Raw genomic sequence first — 23,706 nt, 5'->3', positions numbered from 1 at the left:
AAATATTTTTTAGCCACCCCTTCAAAGAGTTCCTATCAAGTGCTTTATTTTTAATGCTTTAATTTGCTTTCCTCTTCTTGATTGTAATACCCTTCTTGAACTTTGCAAATAAAATGTGCTTTCCCTTTTGATTTTTGTCATCATCTCCCTGGCGTATTATCAGACTTTTAATTCTAAGACTCCCTTCCACTCCCCTCTCCACCTAGGCTACCAGCAGGGCAAGAAGTTAATAAAGTATTTCTCCTGGATTTCCTGCTCTCCAGTGAATCAGCACTCTACTCACAGCCCTGGATGAGATATGTTAGATCACTTGTACTGCCTCTTCTCTTCAGAAGAAGAGAAATCAGAGGTCTGGGACTGGATAATTCTGTTACGACCTGGATTATACTAACCTCTCCTCTGTTAAAAGTCTTCTCCAGTTGAAGCAAGGTCATAACCCAGTGTCAGTTATGCAAAATGTTCCTTTTCCACAGGTATCTCAAATGACTGGAAGGAGAAGAGGTGCCTTTGGAAGAAAATAGGCAGTGTTGAAAACTAATACACAGTCCTTAATGACAACCTAAAAGGAAGTCATAAGTGCCTAGATGCTATCTATATAGAAACCACAAGCTAAATCAAAACTGAGGACATTATATTCTGGTCAATAAAAAGAATTACAATAAACAAGATGCTCCACAATAAGAGTGGCAGAAAAACAGAGGCAGACTGGGCAGCTTTTCTTCTGGCCATGGTACAGAGAGGATAATGGCTCTTCCTCAAGTCTCAGCCACTGCGCCTGCCCTGGGCAGACCCAGCCCTCAGTGAGGATTCCCGCCCAGGGAGCCCCATCAAAGGTGCTTCTGAGCAAGGTTATCCCAAGCACTTAACAAGAGCAAAACAGCCACAGGGTACTGGCAGTTGGGAAGGCCATGTCAGAGGTTTAATTCACTCGGTGGTGGTGACACCCGAACATGGCGCTGGGGATGGTACAGGCACCTGATCCCCACATCTTCTGGGGCCAGCAAGAAATAGGAAATGGTTAAGCCACCACAGAACGCGTCAGTCAGAAAACTCCACGGGACATCAAAGGCAGCAAAGTTGACCCCATCCCTACAGATAGGTTCTATGGGGCCAGGGAAACAAAACTTTTTTCTCAGGAGCATGGAGATATCTGTGAGGGCAGTTAATTGAACCAGTGTCACTGAAAATGATGTGGGTAATGACAGATAGTGTCAGCTCGTGCTGCTGTTTCAGTTACTGGAGCAAATGAGAAGAGGACAGAAATAGAAACAAATGGAAGAGAAATTTCTAAAAAAGGTCAGGAAGGGGATTTTATTTTTATCTCTCCACCTTTCCTCATTCAGATAATAAGCAGCATGTGCCACCAGAAGGACCCTGTCAGATACATAGCATTGGCATTGGTGCTATGTTGAGGTCCTGGAGGTGCTGGTATGGTGTGTTAAACACCCACCATTGCTTTCCCAGAGCCTTCTTCTTCATCCCATACCTAACTGGAGAACGAGCAGATACTGGGCACAGGCTGCCATGGCAGCACCAAGGGATCCCTCAGAGAAGCAGCACTGAGGACTGCCCTTGGTATGCCGGCAAAACACTCACATCTAGCGAAGAAAATGAGCTGACATTTGATCTCTGCTGTAACCACTGGGTAAGTTTTCTCTGGCTTCTGAAGGACCAGGGGTTCACTCTAGGAAAATTTCCTTGGCTGACAATCCTTCCATATGTGTTCATTTGCCAGTCATTTCCATGTCTTGAGAAGTGATGCTGAAGCCCAGGTGTTACCTTACCGTACCTCCAAATGAAATAGCACAGAGAGATATGAGATAGCACAGAAGTACAAACCCCCAAGGACTCTGTCTTGCTCTCATTTGCTGGCTATGCTGTCCTGGAAGCCAGCTCAAAGGAGACGCAGCCTGGGTAGGAACAGGATGCTCACAGTATGATCCCGAGCTGCCTGAGACCAGCGATGGAACAAGGGAAAAGTCAGCTCTGTCCTGGGTTGGCTTTGCTGTACATGGCAGAGGACAGCCAGATGTCCTTGATGGAACTTGGGCCACAGCACAGCTTGCCCATGGGACCCTGCCCAGATGCTACCACTGAGACAGAACAAGAGAGTGTCGAGAGCATGGGAGTGAAGGACCTCGGTGCTTTCAGTGACGCTGAGGGTTATCCTATTTCTGGCTCATTCTGTGATAATGCAGCTTGTGTTTTGGATGCTTGCTTGCACTTAAGCCTTTTAATCACTTGTTCATTAAGAAAAGGCAGCTTGTGTTTTGGATGCTTGCTTGCACTTAAGCCTTTTAATCACTTGTTCATTAAGAAAAGGTTTTCAGGACACCTTGCTGAGAGGCAGCATCTCTTATACCTCTGAGGAGAAAAAAAAACCCACTTAGTCAAACACTCAAACCACTCAAATCCTAATGATAGAATAGTAATGAGGTTGAAGGATATTATCAACCTAATGATAAACTAAGAGATTTGGTGCCTGTAACATGGGTTCACTCTTTAATCCCCGTAGGTGGTTCCTGAAGGATATGTGAGATGCAACCGGTAGGGGCTGGAAATAGGTTTTTTTTTCTGTTGGGAACTAGGTCAACTAAATTGCATTTTAAGAACGGTTTAGTGATACACTGGAGGAGTGGTGCAAGATGGCAAAAAAAAACCCAAAGAAGCCTAGACCTTCCTTGTGGTGATTCATGGAATAACAGAATCAGAAATGGAATTCACAGAGGGAAAAATCCCGACGAGGTGCATGTTATTTCCTATTTACCCCTGTGCACATCAGTCTTGATGTGTAAATTGACATTCCTTAACTCGTGCTGGAAGAAATGATAGTTTCAGTGGACATGGAAGTGAAGTCAATGACTAGCTCCACCTTGTCCACAGTTGCCCAGGACTCATAATGTGAGCTGAACCCTTCCTTGAGAAGCCTCCTTTTGCCATTGCTAAAGACCATCACTGGGAAAACTGGCAAAAAAACTCTAATTTGAGAGTCATACCACTGTTGTAACTGGAATAGATATCTTTTTTTTTTTCTGCAAAACCTTCTGAAATCAAATGTATCAGTCTTTGCCTGTTCTGCTTCTGGATCCTCACTACTGAGCAGCCAAGGTGCAAGGTATGAGATTGCCTGTCCTGCACTTACTGCAGACTTTGCTCTAGCTGTGGTGAAATGGGGAGAGATGCCCATGACATCACACCTACATGAATATTGCATTTGCTAGGAACTGATGCAGCTTTACATACTTATATATACAAACGTATTGATTAGTCAAATATAAAGCACAATCTAATGCAATGCCCACTGAAGCAATTTGCCACTGTTTTAAAGGATCCCTTTCCTGACAGAGTGAATCATTTCTAATCCACATAGACATGGGCCATTGAACTCCTCAGCTTAGCCAAAAGACAAACCAGCTCTGCTGGAGGCCCAGGGAGAACAGAGACATGTAGCAGCAAATCTTGGCTTCAAAATCTCTATCTCCTCAAATATAGTGCTATTTTTGAGGTGAGGTGATCTCCAGTGCTTCGAAGCCTGGTCCAACCATTTCTGAGCCATCCAGGCAAATAACATGCTGTGAAATAACACGTATGGGGAACAGCTGAGGTGGAGAAGCCATATGAGGAGTGCCTGAGGTCACTTGGCTTGTTCATCTTGGAGAAGAGAAGACTGAGAGGAGACCTCATTGCAGTCAACAGCTTCCTCACAAGGAGTAGAGGAGGGGCAAGCATTGAACTCTTCTCTCTGGTGACCAATGAGAGGACCCAAGGAAATGGCCTGAAGTTGTGTCAGGACAGGTTTAGGCTGGATATTAGGAAAAGGTTCTTTACCCAGAGAGTGTTTGGGCACTGGAATAGGCTCCCCAGGGAAGCTGTCACAGCACCAAGGCTGCCAGAGTTCAAGAAGCATTTGGATAACACTCCCAAGCACGTGATGTGATTCTTGGGACTGTCTTGTGCAGGGCCAGGAGCTGGACAAGATCATCCTCGTGGATCCCTTCCAATTCAGGATATTCTATGATTCCAAGGCACGTACTGCACCTTCCTGCATGCACTATGCATGAGTGCATAGGTGGCTGTTGAGGATGGAGAGGGATAGTCAGGAGGGGGTAGGCTCAATTGATTTTGAAACAGACTCCCAGCACAAGTCCAAAATTCTTAGCATAACTCTAAAATGCTCTGAGAACTGCATTTTTTCCAGAGAGGGTGTTTAATTTTTGATTGGACTGTGTGGTTTCCAAGCCAAAATAGACATTATGAAATTTCTCTGACTGGGGGGAAAAAGCACATTTCTGTCAAACCCAGCCTCCTGCATCTACAGAGATGGGTGGCTTTGGAGAAGCTAATTTAAAGCTGAGGCTTCAACTCAAGGCCCCTGGTTTTTAGTCCCAAAGGAGCAGATATGTAAATTTACCCCAACAGATTGTACTAGATTGCATCATGGGGCATCAGCAGTGGCTCTCATCAGCCCAGGATGGGCCTGATTGCATGGAGAAATGCTGCTGCTTATGGCAAAGCTCCTGTGGGAGGCAGAAGCATGGCTGGCATCCTCACTGGGAGATGCCCTGCATGGTACCCGTATTGCTGGAACACTACTGGCAGCAGGGGCTGAGCACATCAGTAGCTGTCACACCAATACTTGTCTCCTGAGACATCTTCCCAGAAAAATCATTGATGCCCCACAGCACCCTGTCATCTCTCGTCTGTGATCTACATCTTGCAAAAGCCTGACCAGTAGCAGAGGGATGATGTGTGCACACACTACCAGGTATCACAGGGGGCTTTTCTCCAGGCAGTGAGTGCCTCCTTCTTGGGTGTACTGCTCCCACCAGCTCCCAGCACTACTTCCTTATCTGAGCTCAGGCAGATACAGTGCTACTGCAGCACTGTTCTGGGGCACCTCATCACTCGTTTTCGAGGTTTGGAACAAAATTTGTCAGATAAACATAACATTATTGTCATTAGTAGTAAATACAATAGACAATAATTTCATTCTTTGAAAATTAAAGGGCACCAGCTTTTACTACGGTCTTTTTTTTCCCCTCTCAATCTCTTGCATGTCTAAACTCAGACTTCTCAAAATCAGCTCTACCTGTTCTGTAAATCATTTCAACAGAAGGCTTAAAAATGCTTCCCACGATCATGACCTATGGGCTAAGGTGCATTTATCTCCTCTACCAATGTTCAGGTTCTGCATACTCTCTGAGGTTCAGAGGCTGGTAACAGCTGTAGGCAACATTTTAAAGAAAAATATGTCAATGAGAAGGGTGGGGGTTTTATCAGTTTCTGTCCTATTTGCTCTGTTGTAATTACTGTTATTAAAGACTTTTTAATTGTATGTTGTAGAACTCTTCTTTCTTTTCTAGTGCAGATCTGTCACCCTGAAGGAGCATGAGCCAGCCAAAGCAGTTCCTTCTGTGGTAGTGGGATTGTTATTCCCTGCAGCAACTCTGAATCAGTTGCCAGAACTGACACTATGCTCTTGCTTCTAACCTGAAAGCAGATTTTCCAGTTTAAAAATTTGGATAAAAAATATCAGGTGTTATTACCCAGCCCCTTTGCTGGCTGCAGGGTGTGTGTATGAGAAGAGAAGGACAGGGCACACTGCAGGAGCATGAGGAACTGCTCACACCACCCACTAGAGCAGTCTCCAGCCTCCAAGTCCCCCCTGTTTGAGACTTCCTTCCAAAATCACAGAACATAGAAAACCCACAGTTCAGGTCTGCTTTATGGCTGATGTGTTGCTGCTCTTTCCTTTTACAAATAAATTAGTGGAGCAATAATTAATGAGCAGATAGGAAGATGATTAAATCTGGAGTGAAATCCCAGTTTAACTGAAGCCAGTGGGGTATTTGCTTCCTGTGTAGTAGGAGTTCACATGTCAGCAAGGAAACGAAATAGAGGATGAGGTAGCAGTTAATTATTCTTGTGTTTTTCACTGCTATCAGTGTGCCAGGGACTCCTCTCCTGGCTTCATCTTTGCATCCATGGTCCTCCCTTGCTGCTGGAGGCTCATCGTGCTTACAGACATACAGACAACCTCCTAAGACAGGACCCTGCTGCGGGATGCTGCAGCCCAGCAAGGAGGTTCTTTATGAAACAGATTGCTCAGATGACAGAAGAATTTTTACCTTCAGAGGCTGCTTTTCCATTTCTGGTCACCAGGCATAAGATAACGGGAGAACAAGGGAAGGAAGAACTGCAAGGTAGATGTGCCTGGCACTAGGCACCACTCTGTGCTCTGAGTGTCGGTGTAGCAGGAGATACCCACAGAGAATTCGTTCCCCCATCTGTTCCTCTGTAGATCACTTTAAAAATTAACTTACTCTATTAAAAAGAAAATGTGATTGTTACAGTTAAGTGGCTGCAGTGCTAGAGATAGTTTGTTCTCCCTCCCTCAAACTGTATCCAAAAATGCACAATTAATAACACATTAACTTAGTCAGAAATGAATAAGTTAAGATTTTGTGAAAAATGCATTTTATTTTGTGTAATAAACAGGGTTTTTTCCTGGCCTATAATGTTGCAGAAGAGATAATTCCTCTCTACAGCACATTTCACACTTTCCTAGTTTCAGACAGATTAGCACAAATGACATTTTGTGCTCAACTCATCTGATTTTAGAAAGCACTCCTCCATCAAGTTACACTAAGTTCAGATAATTATTGTATAAAAATATTCTTAAACTAATTGTATGAATGGAGCAAAAATACAGCCACATCAGCCAGACACTCTCTCTATGCCTGAAGAAGATGCAGAGCACAGGGAGCTGCCAGGGTCCTTCCACTAGTGCAGGGAGTGGACAGTTGACAAGGTCAATATTTATGTACAGTTCACATGTAAGAGAATAATCATTAAAATCAAGGTAATACAAATAAAAATAAGTATTAATGTTTTAAAAAGCTCAAAGGAGACTTATAAATCCATTAATTTTTCATCAAGACTGAATCCATCAGAGCCCAGATCCTTCTTTCTAATAAATTCAGTTGTCAGACTCTGAGTCCTTTACTGCAAATTCTGACAGTGCTCTCTCAGTACCCAGGCTAGGCTCTGCTTTGGTAGAATTTTCTTTCTTTTTCTTTAAATTGATCGTGTGATAAAGCCTGCTGCTTGAGCAATGGGTCTTACACCAATTAAACCACCAAGTTTATCTTTCTTATATTTCACAGCAAAAAATAATAAATGGCTACAGGTAACAATTTGTTGTCTTCAGAGCTAATCTGGGATCAGTTCTCTTATGAGAAAAACACTGCCTGAAATAAGATGTGAGTTCTGCCTTGTTACGCTTCAGAGCACAAAGCAGCATAGTAGTGCTCTGGAGAGCCATTTTCCAAAACAGTTTCCTCGCAAGTATTACAGTGATATCTTGGGCAAAGCAAAACGTAGAAACATCTTTGTGAAGTTATCAGTAAATATGACCCTGGAACACCGAGTTCCTGTCTCAATTTCACCTTTGGGTAAGTCCTACAGGAAGGCCCCCAGTAATGCTTGTCCTATCTGATGTTGTATTAAATCCTTCTCTAAAGGTTTTTTTGCAAGATGTCACCATGGTTCTGTGTTTCTAACTTCTCTGATGGCATCACTTAGATACTGGTGGAAAAGTCACAGACACTAGACCTGTCGGTATCAATCCTTGCCCTTCACTGGGTTTGCAACCTAACTTTCCACAAATTAAAAGAAATAATAGAATCATAGAATGGTTATAAGAGACCTTAAAGACCATTTAGTTGCAGCGTCCCTGCCATGGGCAGGGACGCTTCCCACTAGACCAAGCTGCTCAAAGTCCCATCCAACCTGGCCTTGAACACTGCCATAGATAGGGCATGAACAGCTTTTGTTCCCAGGCGGTGTCTTGCCACCCTTGGAGTGAAGAGTTTCTTCCCAATATCTAATCTAAACCTACTCTGTTAGTTTGAAGCCATTCGCCCTTGTCCTGCCATTACATGCCCTTGTAAGAAGTCCCTCTCCAGGTCTCTTTAGGCCTCTTTAGGTACTGACACTGCCATGAGGTCTTCATGGAGCCTTCTCTTCCCCAGGGTGAACAATACCAACTCTCTCAGCCTGTCTGAGAGAGGTGCTTCAGCCCTGATCAGCAGTCATTAGCAGTCAGAACAACTTTTCATTCTGCAAGCTGTAAATAGTCGGGAGTTTGTGAGCATTCCTTTTCTGCTTTACGGTTGTAGCTCTGTGCCAGTGCATGGGCTGCTATGCTTCACTTGATGGTTCATCGTAAATCCAGTTAGCTGTTTAAGATGGTGCAGGACCTGGTGGCAGCGGCCTTACTGTAAGCAGTATCTGTACTACAGAAAGCTGTGCTGGCTCCCTTGTGGCTTCTGGGTGGCTTCCGTGGAGAAAAACTTAACTTCAGAATCACCTTGGCACTGGTTCAGCTTGGGCAACACCTGAAAGTTCAGCCAGTGAAGATACCTGGCACTGAGTCTTCAGCCCACCCAGTGCAACAGCCAAGCTCAGTTAATTGCCCCAAAGGCACACAGAAGACCTGCGGTGAGAGAGGCTTTGACTGCATCTTCTTAAATTTAGAAAAACACATCTCCTGTTAGTCTTAATTTGACTGTTCATGGTGTCTTTTTGCAAAAAACAGCAGAGGTGTCTTCACAGATCCGCCTCCCTCAAATCCACAGCTCAAAGCAGCCCTAACTCGGGTCATCTGGATGGACAGACAGCCCTGCCCTCTCTCTCACCTTCAACCTCCCTCCAGTGCTTCCCTGTGTTGTCTGGTGGGTCCAAGGGTCTCCAGCTTCCTGTAGCCACCACCATGGCATTCCCTGTTCCTGCACATGGGTGCAGCCTCCACCAACCCTCCTCCCAGGCTGTGCAGCATGCAGGTAGCGACCAGTTTATGTATCATATTCCCAGTCATTCAGGCAAAGAGAGTGAAGACTATTGGGGTAATAAATACTGAGATGTGATGTATAGGTATAGAGTACATTCGAAGCACAAACCACAGGTATTCTAAAGTGTATGTGAAAATTATTATTACTCAGCCTGTTCAGAAAATGTATAGAGAATAACTCTAATAAAAGCTATGTCAAATAAAGATGTGAGGGATAAAAATTCCTGTGAATTTTTAATCTGAGAAATAAAGAACATAATGTTAATATAGCATAATTGTTTCATTAAATATTTAAAATATCCTCCATACTAAATTTGTATTTTAACAAATATCTATTCCACTTATAAACTTATAACATATTTTATGAATACTACATACAGGCAGGAGAAGCTTCCTCAGTAAAAAGAACTTAATCCTTACATATTCAGTCTCTTGATCAAACATTTCCCCTTTATATCAGGATACATTTGTATAATTCATTATAATTTATAAATTTTCTACTTAGAGATAATGCAATTACAAATGTTTCTTGCAAATCTTTCTTACTGCCCTTACATACCATTTCATTTAAATATCATTCTGTTATTTACAATTGCTTCTTTTTAATAAGAAAAGATGCTCACAACCAATTATTTAATTGAATGGTGCTTCTCAACACACTATCCATCCTTTTCAAAACAATTTGCATTTTGTGTATTTGGAGCAGATATCAGAAAACATTATTGTAATTTTCTGAAATCACATTTTTGCAACATGCCAGTACTCGGGGCAAGAGCTGATACACCAATGGAAATCAACAGCCTCATCAGCTTTACCAGGCTTACCTTACCTTACCAGGGTAAAGTAAGGCTGATCCTTTACCAGGTGGAATAAATATCTTATTAGACACAACTTCAGTCAGCAACTACTTTATGCCCCTGAAAACTGAGCAGACAATGTTAATTTGGATGAGGCTTATACATGTGCCTCATTTTTTCCTGTTCTCAAGAGAGTGGGCAAACCCACCAGAAATTCTTGCTGGGATGTAAAGCTTCTCAGTCCCACCATATGTCAGTAAAGACATCCATACAGTTCTCCTTTTTATTTTTTTTCTCCTTATTTATTTTTTTTTCCTTTTTTTCATTTATGTTTAATGAAAGTCCAAGTTGTTCAAGAAGAAGAAAAGGAGCTAAACAATGTTAAAATTGTCTGTTGGCAAACAGCACCTCTATAGTACAGCAACACCCTCCCATAGAATTTTGTCATGGGTTTTTTTATGGTGTGTTTTAGGGGTTTCCCCATTTCCAAACCATTAAACTATGTATGAAATAGTAGTTGCAGGAGGCCATCTAGCATTGGCTGGCAGAGGTGGTATTTGTGCCTTGATGCTCTTTGAAACACAAGTGTCAGGTTTTCATCTGATATAAAATATTAACATCGATGCAATCATATTTTCTTAGACCAAGGGGATGTGCTCAGACCTCACTTCTGCAAATACCAAGGCAATTGGTGAAGGGTATTACACAAGATCTCCTAGATGAGTGCTTAATTTTGCATGGTTGTCTGAGCAATTGTTACCACTTCCTATGGGCACATGGATTATGAAACGTCTTTAATTAACTCACTATACTACTGAGGTGTTTTCTACTTGACCCCTCCCTCATTAATTGCTCCTCAAAATCCTGCTTGTCCTCATCATCAATGCATGACTGTATTATTTATTGCACACCGTTCACACCCTGCTCTGAAAGCAGAATTGTTCATGCCTTCCTGGGCTTTGCTGCAGTGTGTGGTATCAGCGTTTCACAAACATTTAACTGACTCTCACGGTGATTCTGGTGAGATCAATTGTCAGTGGAGATGGTTCTGTATAGACAACCAAGACACTGAGCAAACGGTCCAAACTACCCACTAAGTCAGGGTGGAAGGTTTGAAATGCCTAAGGCTTATCATTTCATAGTACATCATATTTTCTACAGCACTCTATAGGCTCAGAAAATAGCTTCTATTGATTTGAGATGTGACTGTGCATGCCAAGTACTCCTGCAAGCCCAGTCCGAAGACTTCAAGCTGGGTACCACAACATGCGAATTGCCATCTCTGAAAAGCTTGGTTCTTGTGCCTTTCCACAAACACTAAGGGATTCTGTGGCAGCAAAAAGGCTAGGGTGAGATCCTAGGCAGGGATTTGGCTGCACCTTAGCACAGGCTTTTCCCTGCCCACAGCGCCATGTCCCAGGTGCAATCCAAATCCGTTCAGCCCACGTAAGAAATGAGATGCAGAGAACTGCTTACCTTGCGTCACAGCTCTGATCAAGTCCAGAAGCAAACCCATGGTGTGCACAGTGCCAATATACTGTATTCCACAATCCAGTTGTCCTTTAGAGAACATAGTTTGGCCATAAGACACTGTAGATGCACCACAGTTAAAGGAGAGTTGTCTGGACTGTCTTAGTTCAGGCAACTTTCAATGTTTGAGGCATTTCCTTTATTAGCTTTAAGACACTGGCTTTTTCACGCAGTCTTCTGCATTATTTTTCTAAGAAAGATATTAAAAAATTAATCCCATCATTTAACATCAGGTAACATCCTTGTAGTCCATTTACATTAGTGGGAACTTCTACATTCACAACTTAAACCTGCAACACTGGAACCAGCCAAGTAACTGGTAACAGTGACAAGATTTTGTGGACCCAAAGTAGAAGAGTGTGAGACAGGTGAGGTTTACAGATGACAAACATAGCCAGAGAACCGCAGAAGTCATGCTTTGGGAGTACATTGCAAGCTCTGGATGCCTTAGGGGCCAGCTACAGGAGCAAAGCTATGGAGAGCGCTGCAGAAAGACACTTCCCCCTTTTTGCCCCATTTATATAGGCACTCCAGGTAAGTGTCAGACGAAGTCCATCACCACCAGTGTCCCTGGGCTTGGGAACACTCAAGTGCTCAGTCACCAAGGCCCAGGAGAGGGGAGGTGGCACTGCAACATGATGTGTGAAGTTTGTCCCTGGGGAGATTTTTAGCTGTTCAGTGGGACAAGTAGTTAATAAGCAGATGCATCCCACAATGGAGGGTTTTTTCATATTCTTGTTCTTTAAACAAGTCTGGAATGGGGATGGTAAAAAGCATGTCCTTGACACAAGGTCTTGCCTGCAAAAAAATTGTCATCCCTCATCTTGAAACTTTCAAATTTCAGCTGAGAGATATGTATTTTTCCCCAGCTTCATTCTGAGGGAAAAAAAAAGTGAGCTGTAAACCTACAGCATAGAAAACTGTAATGCAAATACTTAAAACTTTTTTATGTACATAAAGGAATGTTTTATCACAGAAAATACCAGGTCTTTTCAGTAAAAGGTAATGACCCCAATGCCTTCTGTAATTAGAATAACTTCTAAAGTACCAAATAGTTATTTTAAATAATAATATTTTCCAAGAAATTTTGACTGATTAAATAATGAGCAACAAGTAGGAATATAGAAAGATCAATGAATTAGTGGTAAGCTATTTGATATGCAATCCTAAACCTGTGAGCAGGTGAGTGTGGCCCTGTTTTGGAGCATGAGGCCAATGCCATCTAGAAGCATCACCTCCAAGTAAAATCTATCACTGAAATCCTTTTAATCTAATATTTCGTCTTATACTTTTCTTTATGGCCATGGTTCTCTGACCAACATGAAGTTGGATTTCCTGTAGACACACAGCACAGACAGATGCTGGTGTCATCGATATCATCTGTCTTCCCTTCCTGGTCCCCTATTTTCATGCAGATTTGTGGAACATGCCTGCAAAGCCTCTGGCAGATTTTACTAGTAAAAGTTCAAAAGTTAAGCAGAGAGGGTAAATTGACATGAGAAGGTCACATACACTTTTATTAAGGAGATGGAGCTTGGAAAGTGTGTGCATACATGATCACGATGTACAGAAGGGCACTGTACACAGAACACAGCTGGAACAGCTGGAGTCACGCCAGTTGACACGAGCAGAAGATTTGGCACATAATTTGTGTGGTGTGCAGAGAGCCCAAATGGTTTGCTTTTCTTAAAGCAGCGCAACACTTGAAGTAGATTTCTAGGGCATAATTGCTGTAGCTACTCCATGTATTTATTATCTTTGCACAATAACTGACTCCAAGGCTTAATAGAATGGGATATCGTTTCTTGCACAATAGTGATGTCTTGTTAAATTATTCACATTATTTATTTGACAGATACTAATCACCGTTATTTGGTATTCAAGAGAGAGACAAAAATGGCTATTTGTTACATTCCTCCATTATCTAATATTCATAAAACATATGTGATGTAAAATGTCTTTCTGATGGATGGCTGTCTAGGATGTGTTTACACATTCTGTTTTATTAAGAGAGAAAACAGCTACTGAAACTTATTTACAACTGTCTCCCTGTGCTCAGGCAAGAAAACTTGATTTCTAATCACTGAGCCTCCTTCTTCCACATTCAGAAAATATCCTGATTTGGACCATGTCCCACTCCCACAGCACTCCTTGGCCTTTCCCTGTGTGGCTGCCAGCCTGATCTCACGTCTGCTAAAATGTGGGCATTGGATTCATGCTGTGACCCCTCCACAGAGGGCTGAGATCCCTCAGGAGGTCTCACTTATCCCAGAGGTAAATTGATGTTGACATTTGCCTTCAGAGAAGAAAACCTATTATATGAACATTGGCTGTGTTTTCCACCCCAGCCGATAGCCCACCAAGAAACCACACCACACATAGGCTCAATTCATATGACAGAATGGGCTGCAGGCAGGATTTATTTTCCCATTGTCAGTTCCCATTGAGGCAAGGGGTATTTACATGTGTTAATAGACATTAGTCATGTAAATCCCCAGTTCATCAATAGGAAAAAAGGACTCTGAAAATTGTTAAATCTGATTTTCCAGAAGATTAGAAACAAGCCACGCTTAATAGGATGCTGCTATCACTATTCCTTTTTTTTGTTTTTAAGAATGTTATTCTGATTATTCAGCTATAATGACCCAAATATATTCAGTTATGCAGAACAATGAAGGGAAATCAAGTGTCCTTGATTCCCCGACATGCTCCTATGGAAATAACTGATTAAATCTTTCAAAGCAACATATTTTCTTATCCTCCATTTTAATCATCACACTATATACATTATATATATTCAAAGGTAAAACCAGAAATTTAGTTTTAAATGCACATCCAGCAGCTTCCTTGTTTGATTTAATCTTTTAAACCCTGCAAACAAGTTATCAGCTGATCCTACAACCTTGAGCAATGGGCTCTCACTCTAATTAGCAAAGAGGAGCAAACGAATCCTGAAAAAGAAGAACCAGTCCAAGTTTCCTTGCCAGTGCAGTCCATTCAGGGCAAAGCAGCCAGGCTGTCAGGTCAAAAATTGGAAATCCTTATATTTTCGTTAATAACTTAGATATTTATTTTACTTGCAGATAAACCCAAACAAAATAGGTTTACAAGTTGGCTGAAGGTTGAGATTAGAGTTCAAAACTAACTTGGCAACCCTGGGATCTTTTCTTCAGCAGGAGACTCAATCCAATAAATGCAAGAACAAGATAGGAATAATGCACTGTACAAGCAAAAGAGTGGCCAGGCAGCAGTGCTGCAGAGAAGAATGTGGGCTTGAAGGGGTTTTTCGACCCAAACATTAGCCCTGGTGCTGTGCTCTGTAACAGCCGAGACATGAAACCACCCCTCATAGAAGAATCAAATCCAGTCTTAGATACTGTTTCTAAGCTTCTACTGCTTGTTATCTTAAACTATAACATTTATGGGCAAGAACTCATTTTTTTCTTTATTATTGCCTCTTTACATCACATAGCACCATGGGGTTTGTGTTAAAGCTAAGGCACTACATCAGTGAAGATGATGGACTCCACCTCCCCAGTAGGAGTCCTGAGAGATGGTGAGGTTTGCCCAAATGGGGCATGTGGGAGCCACAGGTCAGGTGATCTTCCTCTTCCCCAGCCTCTGCAGAGCTCAGTCCAGCTCACACACAAGGGTGAGAGCAAAACTCAGAGTATGTCATCAAAACTACTGCTACAGAGACACATCTGTGTGCTTTCCTGAACACTAAGCAGACAGTTTGGTGAAAGACCTGTCATCACCTTTGGGGAAGCCAAATACGCTGTGTCCAAAGGGTCATCCTCATCCACAGATGTACCGGCTCTTCTGAAGGACTCTAACAGACCTGTAGTATCAATTCAACCTGTCTGCCTGGTCTTTTTTTCATCACACTGCCTGACAATTTACTTGGAATGGAAGGCAGACAGACAAGATTGTGGTTTCCCAAAGCTCTTTATTTTTAAGAGAGTATCCTATTTACCACCCCCATTTCCTGGCACATGACTGATGGAAGGCAGGGCTTACACATCGCAGCCGGTAGTTTGGCAGTCTTGTAATTGAGTCTCCTCAGGAGCCCAGGCTGAACTCTGGCTGGACCAGGTGATTTGTTGCTATTCGTTTCATCAACTTGCTCTAAAACCTCCTCTTCTGACAGTTCAATCTGAGGCTGTTTCTTGCTCATTCCCTGTCAAAAAAAGCTGTGGTGTAGGAGATTTCCTGAGGCTCCTCTCCAGCAAACACCAGCACAGAGGGCTTGTCTGCCTCCACTCTTACAGCCCTGTCATCTCTAAGTGCTCCCATTACCCTATGGTCATCTCTTGGTCCTGTGTGTTTGCTGGCAAGTGGCCTCTGACTGATGTAGCTGAAAATTGTTTTATTATTGGGCTTTATGCCTTTTAGTAAATTATTTCACAAAAATTCATTTTGGCTGCTTTTACTACAGGTTTGCTTCTGTTTGCAGAGCTTATGCTCTTCTGTTTTCTCTGGTTTGGACACAACCTACACTTCTTAAGGCCATCTTTGACTGCCTTCTTTATCCAGCTGCTAACTTTCTCCCTGTTTTACCTCATTTTTAAAACATTTTCTGATAACTGGAAGTACCTTGACTGTGACCTGGTAGTAAGGTGCCTTTTGAGATAATCTTCTCACCACTTGCAAGCATTTTACCCTCTTGGCTGTTGCTTCTAATTTCCTTTTAACAAGCTGCACATCACACTGGTCCCTGTGTGAACTGCACACACTGATTTCTCTCAAGCACCCAGATGCTCTGCAGGCTGCATTGTTGCTGCACCTGGTGGACACCTCCACCAAACATGATAACCCACCTATCTGCTAAACAGTCTGAGGATGGACACCACCACCTTCCCGCTGACCTCCCTCCTTCACTCTGCTGTACCCACAGTCCTTGGAGAAGGGTTTGGGGAAGAAGGGAGAAGACTGTTTCTTGTTTCCCTACCCTACTTTAATCCATCTGATATGGACTCTGGAGAGTGAAGAACTCTCCTTTTCTGGAGTTAAGGGATGAAGGCTCCTCTCACCCTCTTCACCATTACTTTGTCTCACTCAGCTGAAGCAAGTGAAGTGACCAAGGCTGCCCTACAGTGCTGTCCTGCTCCTCCACAGCTCCATGACACCATGGCCCAACAAAGGAATGAGATGGCAAACTGCACTGCATACAGAAACCAGCCTGCTCCATTGCAAAGTCTGTGGTCACAGCAATTACCCCTTCACAGCCTCTAATTTTGACTTCTGTAAAGTCTTTTATGATGCTCACTCACTTAATATTAATCTTCAAAATGCAATGGCTCATTTCTTCATATGCATGTAACTAGACTCATCCCTTTGTGCAGGAGTGTTCAGTGGCTTCCTGTGCATTTCACAATGCAATAAAAAATCTGCTCCCTGCTCTTAATGACTTTGTGATTTATTGATTTGCCTGTCTTTCCTCATTTCAGCTCACTGAGCTTCATTTATTCCTTTTATACATCAGTTGGGGGAAATAAACAGCACACACTTCCTTTGCAAGCAAACAAATGCATGATGGTGGTACAACAACAACAAAATCATCATTAAGAAAAGTCCTTCCTTCAAGGTGTTCACATTCACTACTTTTTTGGCAGCTTGTATAACCAGATCTACTAAACACTGAGTAATTATCTCTGCTTGGGATTTCTCCCTAATGCCATAATCCCTAACCACACTGGCAAAGATTTTGCTTCATGTACAGCCTTCATTGATTGTGTAATCACAAACATATTCGTGCAAATTGTGTCCTGGATGTTGGAAGAAATGTCAGTTCTGATCCTAAACCACGCTGCCAATTATTTCCCTGAGATCCAAAGACCTAACCATCTCTGAATTCACAAGTCCGACAAAGTCCCTCTAGACTTCTGGGAAACCATGTTTGTTCAAGAAGTGGGCGATGTGGCCATGGTGCGATGCTCTCTGTGCTCAGTTCTGCTCCGGCTATTCATTCATTTCTTGTATGCTAGTTAGTCTCAGGCAGGAGAAAGGGAATTAAAAAAAAAAGGTGTTAATATATGCCCCCTAGTAATCCTTTGTTTTCAGAATATAACAAACACTAAAAAAAAAAAAAGACTAACATTAGGTAAGTACCAGGACAACTCACTGAACTGGTCTTGCAGGAAAAACTGGGTGAGCCAGCTCCAAAACTGAAGGAAGGATCTGTACCCTGAAAAAGATGTGGCGGCTGCGTGGACAAGCAGCGCAAGGTGCAGTGTGATCAGATGGGTGACAAGGCTGATACATCCCCTGGGGAAGTATGGCACAGATGAGTGAGGGCTCTCATTGAGGCTTACATGCCCAAATCCCAGTTTCAGAGGGCCCAAACTTGAGCAGAAGGGTTATTCTTATTAAGTGTTCTTTCATCAAAACCATGCAGGTCAGCTTCCTAGCTGATCAGGGCAGAGTACTGAGGTAGGCAGCTCAAAACCAGACAGCAAGCCAGAAGTAACCTGCAATCACATTATTTCATTCAAGAAATGCCTCTGACTATTTGAAAGATTTTGGCTGTGGAGGCATTGACCACTGAATAGAAGCCTCTTGGGATACTTGGGATCCCTGGATTGTGGGATCAGACAGAGGCACACGTAACCGTTGCGACTTTCCCTTACACTCACTGCACTGAGTGTATCACCCCAGCCATGCTCCCCCAGCTGCCTTTGTGTACACCACACTTCACCAAGGACATCAAAATGGTCAGGGGGAAAAATAACATGTGGGTACGCATGTGACAGTTCAGATGGCTTGCACTGGAGAGTCCTTTTCAGTAACATGCAACAAACCTAGAAGCAACAAACGCTGGTTGCTTCTAGAAAAGATGCCTGCAGCCTGGAATGGGTCCTTCGGAGAAATCCAAGGATCCCAATGGCCAACGACAAAGGGGCAACTTCATTAAATGAAAAAAAAAAAAGTAACTAAGCACATCTGTATGCAGCATTGGTGAAAAAAAACTGGGAATAGTGAGTGTACTTCTGACACCCATGTGACCAGAAGTATTTGGAAAGAGTCAGCAAACATTTAAGAAGAGAGCCCCAAACCAGCTGAACAACTAGAGAGCTATTCTCTGGTGAAAGGCTGGGAGTTCAATCTGTTTAGCTCATCAGAAAGTTGACTGAGGAATGATTTGATAGACAGCAGATAAGTACTCTAAGGGAGGAAAAATATTGGGTATATAAGGGCTCTTTTAACTTCAAGGAGGAAAGGGACAGCAAGTATCAAAGACTGGATGGTGAGATCAGACCTGTTTAATAGGAAATATGGCACACGTTTTTAGCACTAGGGTTGATCAGCACTGGGAGCAAACTGCCACAGAAAGTTATGGATTTTCTCACCCTTAATTATTTCAATAAATTATTAAAGTCTTTCTGAAATATGTGCTTCAGGCAAACATGAACATCCTGTGCTTCATACAGAGATTAAGTGTGTTACACTGAGGGGCAGAGGAAGCAAGAAGAAATGGGAGTAGCCTTCTGACTTTGGACACAACCACCAAGACTAATCTCCTTCATGCTCTTAGGGGCTCTGGTTGCCCCCTCAGAGGAGGAAGACAAATTTTTCTCAATGGCAGGTGAGACCTGGGGGCCTGTTTACATCTTATACAAGGGGGCTCTGATAACTCTGCTCCTGGACTTACTTCTGTGTTTGAAGACCTTTGGCAGCACTGCACAAGGCAGGAGACTCATCTTTTTATTTGCATTTGGGGTATTTGCAGAAATGACTCTTCAACTAGCCTCACCTTCTGACACACACCCAGTCAACTGTCACTGATTGAAATACTGCCTTGTGGATTTTATTTCCCTTTTTTTCTATTAAATAATCCACCTTGTGTATCTGGCTCTGTAAAACTAGCACTATTTTGTAGGACTTTTGCTGGTGTTTGCTTGATTACCCTTTAAAACTCTCCACCAACATATCAAAACTGGTGATCCCAGGCTGCAGGTTTCTGTTGGATGGATACACTCAACCAACACTAGCTGGCAGCACTAGGTTTGCTGGATACATTGGTATATTAAGCCTATACAGTTATTCATACCAAAGTGCATTTCTGCTGTTCAGTTGAAATCCTATCATCTTTATCCTTGCAAGGCTTTTCTTGGCTGAAGATGCAGTTGTTTTTGTCATTTCCTTGCCAGGCACAACACAAAGGCCTTATTGACTATTCTTGCTGGAGCGAAGAAAGATACCAAGTAGAGTTTTGCTTACCTTGTAGGCTTCAGTGCATAAAAGACTTAGGCTGATACCATTTTCAGCATAGTGGGAGCCAGGGCCGCTGAGAGCCTGGGTTAGTCATATTAATTTTTAATTTTTTATTACTGCACCTACTACAATTCATCCCTTGACAAAAATAGTTCTTTGTACACACTTTCAATCCTGTTATTTTCACCTCTGGGCAGCCAGTGTCCACAACTCTGGGAACCTATAACCACCTCTGGGAAAACAATTTTCCCCTTCCAAAAGGCTGAGAAAGCTGTTCCTCACCAAGCTGAGGAGGACCCTGGCAAAAGCTGTACTTGAGCGGGGGACACAAGGCAGCTGACGCCCGACAGATGCTCTTTGGGCTAAAACCCCTCTTTTGCTCAGGGAAGTATGCTCTGCATGTCCTGCAAGCTCAGCTGGGGACTCTTGCACTGCCTGGCAGATGGCATGTGCTGGGGACAACCCCAGCTGCAGATCTCTGCTGCCTCTCAGATGTTGTCCTGTACAACCTCCTGATCTATACATAAAATCACCTGGGTGGCATTTCTGAGCCAGGCTAACTGGTCTGGCCAGGGCATTTGCTTCCAGCTGAGCTGATAAGTAAGCAGGTCACAAGCACCTGCATTGTACTGGTCCCTCAACACCAGCACAAGGATGAGTACGAGTCTTCCTGAAGGCAGGAGGGAAGAGGAAAGCTTAACATGTGGCATTTGGGTCAATATATGCCAAGTCCTGACCATTTCTCGCCATTTGCTTACTAGGATGTAGCCAAATGAAAATACTCTAACTTGGATCTGGGAACTGCTGAGGTCAGCTCTGAACATGAGGATAGACATAACATGTCAGAGGAAGGTGCACATGGCTAATGGCGGAAGAGCAACGTAGGATAATGCTTCTCCTTTAGACACTCAACCTCCAGACAGCTCAGAGGATACCTGAGGTTGAGGTGCTGCCTTCATATTTAACAGCCTTTGTGAGGACTTCTTCCCATCAATCTATTTTGGAATCCATGTAACTTCAGAGACACCATGTCATAATTCTTCTGCTGGAAGAGGCACCACAGGCATAATTCTTGCTTTGGAGGCAAACCATACCACCAAGATCATAAGCCTACAGCAAGCTTTGGCCTTTCCAACAAACCAGGTGGCAGAGGAAAAGGAAATTGAGACTCATCTTTGACAACCACCTTTATTCCCTTTGCCGAGCCGCCTCCAGCTTTGGCCGACAGTCAAGCTCTGCAGCACAAAAATTCTGAGACCCTGTACATGTAGCTCATGTGAGCAGCTCTTCCTACAGAAAAAGTCCCTTGCAAGCCAGGGAGCTGGCCCATGAACAGGTTTTCCTTTCATCATAAAAGGTTACAGGTTCAGGTTCTAATTTGTTTGTTAATTTTTTTATTGTGCTGGCCAACATGCTAAGAAGAGATTTATTCATGAAAAGGACAGTGTCAGCATATATTCCTTGTGCAAACAGATGAGAAAAAAAATATCTGTAAACAGCAGAAGTAAGACAGAAAGCACAAAGAGCAGCATACTAAATTACCCCTGCCATGTGGGTCACTTTGGAGCATGTTTTTATTTTATTAAACAACTTCTGCATGAAGTGTGTTTTGCTTGACTAAGGCATCGTATATTGAATATTAAAATGGTGCTGAGGCTCTTAAGTTCTGGGGGCGGGGGAGAGTGCATATACCCCTTTTATTCCTGGAGTTATTGTTTTATAAATACAGCACTGCAGTGGCTTGATAGGGATGATCTGTAGCTGAAAACCCAGTAATGCAGACAGTAGGTGAGGCAAATCTGCTGAAATGTCAGGATGTGGAACGCCAGAAGAACAACCCTTAAAATAGTTGCACCAAAAATAGCCTCTGTGGACAATAGGAGGGGGATTTGCCTTCATTTATTTCTATTACCAGTTCCTTGACAGGTCATCCCTCAAGCACTTCTGGTCACAGACAGAGAAGGAGGCCAGGCAAAGGGCACTCTTGCATCCCACGCATATGTGCCACTGCTGCAGTTCATGTCGGGATGGGAGCACCCACCGAAAAGCAAAGCCCTCCACTCCTGGCATGCTGGGACTGCCACAGCCAGGGGAGGAAACAGTCACCTTGAGTGTCTGGCAAATATACTAGGTAAAACTGCACCTCCCCAAAAGCTTCAGAGCAGCTCTCTGTAAATAGCAGCAAATTCTCTGACAGAGCCCAGAGGAAATAAATTGAATGGTGCCTGTGAGCTGGCAGGGTCTGCATAAGAGGAGGGGACAAGCAGTGATGGTGCAGCTCTGGTGGGGAAGCAGACTCCCATGCTCCATCATGCTAAGCACATCCCAATTCAATAACCTGAAAAAAATCACTTCTTCTCAGTATATCTTCCCTGCAAATCTGGACCAGCCATTAGGAACTGCAGGTGGTGCCTTCATTTCTCTGGGAAAGCACTTAGATGGTTTTGGAGGAAAACCCATCACTTAAGGCTAAATCAGCATACAGCTTCAGGGTGACTCCAGAGATGCTGAATGGTACCAGTGTGACCTTAGCAATGCTTAAAGGAAAGGACCCAGCAATGCTGTTGAACTGCCAGGTACATTATTTCTCTTACAAAATAATGAAACCTAGAATTCAACTAGATTTCCCCACCCACCTTTGGATTCTGCAGGAAAAAAAGTCCAAAAACCAGGTGTGTAGGTAAGAACCAAGTCACCACGTGTCTCTGAGCATGATGGTGTGAGGACTAGTTATGCCAGTCTTAGCTCTTGGTGCACATTAAAGGCATGCCCAAGGCAAAGAGGGAAGCCTCCAAGGAAAAGGAAACCATAGGAGAAATTCACATTTTGGCATGCGGTGAAATACAGCTATGTCAGCAAAATTCCATTTGCAATACATGCAGAGAACTTAGGTGGGAATTCGGTGCCTGGATTTGCAGCCGGCAGCTTACAATTCAGTGTGATGACTCAGGACTTTCAGTTGCTCTGCAGGCAAAGGCAGTTCAGACCTTACTCAGGCAGAATTTCCATTTTTCATGACAAGAGGCCATGTCTTGCTCTCCTAGTTCCTCTCCTGATAAAGCTAATATTGCTAACTCACAGCATTTCAGAGATTTTGTGTGCAGCCATCATAGCCCCGAAGAGTTGTAACCATTGTTTTTGGTTTTATAGTCACTTTTTCCATGCTTAAAAGTGATTTTGTCACACTCTTTCTGAAACCTACTGATCTGACACTCTATCTGCCAGATATCCCTGTGATCAGGACATGAAATAGTCATTCCTGCATTCCTCTCCCTCGGGATCAAGTGTTAAAGGTGACTCTTACTCCTGATTTCAATTTTGTAATGTGGCTGTGGTGTATTTCCGTATACCCCCTGTGCAGCATCACCCTATGCAAGTCCAAAGGGTTCAACCTCTCCTTGAAGCAGAGGGCATCCAACAGCACTAGTGTTTTGCTCACTTCTAGGTGACAGCGAAGATGGGAGTAAGATTTATGCCTAGGTCAGAGGTAATTAAATAACACAGGATTTGGAATAAATGAAGCATAAACAATTCAGGTGTTGGTAAGGATGATGTGGAAGTAAATCTGAGTGAAGCTTTGACTCTTTCTGGAGTTGAGTGAACACAGACATTGCAGCATTTGGGATGGCATAAGAAGGAGGCAGACTGTAGCCTTCGGAAGCGTAAATCATAGACCATATCTATCTTCTCCAGTCATTAGGAAAAAAGAATGACAGAAAAAGAGAAAGGAGAGGAGGTCAACAGAGAAGGGTTAAAGGTTAATTTCCAGATTGCTGGGATATGAAAGGTAATGGTCCCAGATGCCTGTGAATTTCCTTTCAATAGAGGCATCATCATTTAATGTACTCTTTTATTGCCCCTTTCACATCAGCTTCCCTGTGTTCCAAAATACTCTTTTCTTCTGCTATTAGGCATAGCATTTCATATACTGAGGTCTTCTGATGGGGCTTGACGGTTTTGACATATTAGGTAAGGTCAGTAAATCTACTAGAAACATAACCTACTCCTGCTAAAGGCAATGGGAACTTTGCCACCGATGTCTATGGCGATGCAGAAGGTCCAGTTCTGATGACTAATGGCATTAGTCACATTTTTACTGGAACCTCTTGTTTATGAACAATTCCAAAACATTTGTTCAAAGAGCTCAGTTTAAATGCAAACACTGCAGCTTTTCTTCCATTTTATGATATCGTGAGCTCTTGAACTCTGGTTTGTGTCATCTGTAGTCTGGGGGCAGGTAGCATACAAAAGACTTTTTCTTACAAACATTGAACAGTATGGGAAAGCCCAAGAAGTAGTACATGTCTTAAACCA

The 23,706-nt window shown here is 43.0% G+C and overlaps 1 protein-coding gene across 1 annotated transcript in view; it reads left to right on the top strand.

The window, feature by feature from the left end:
• The first annotated feature begins 950 nt into the window (after positions 1-950).
• Positions 951-23,706, top strand: part of LOC120325286 — a 93,647-nt gene continuing 70,891 nt past the window's right edge. Inside the window, exons 1-2 of the mRNA XM_039391235.1 lie at positions 951-965; positions 2,516-2,547. Coding sequence (XP_039247169.1) covers positions 951-965; positions 2,516-2,547 — 47 coding nt within the window. The remainder of the gene's footprint in view (positions 966-2,515; positions 2,548-23,706) is intronic.

Source organism: Pipra filicauda, unplaced genomic scaffold (assembly GCF_003945595.2).
Source record: "Pipra filicauda isolate LSUMZ 115617 unplaced genomic scaffold, ASM394559v2 scaffold91_size2508729_pilon, whole genome shotgun sequence".
NCBI lineage: Eukaryota > Metazoa > Chordata > Aves > Passeriformes > Pipridae > Pipra > Pipra filicauda.
This window is presented reverse-complemented; position numbering and strand designations above follow the sequence as displayed.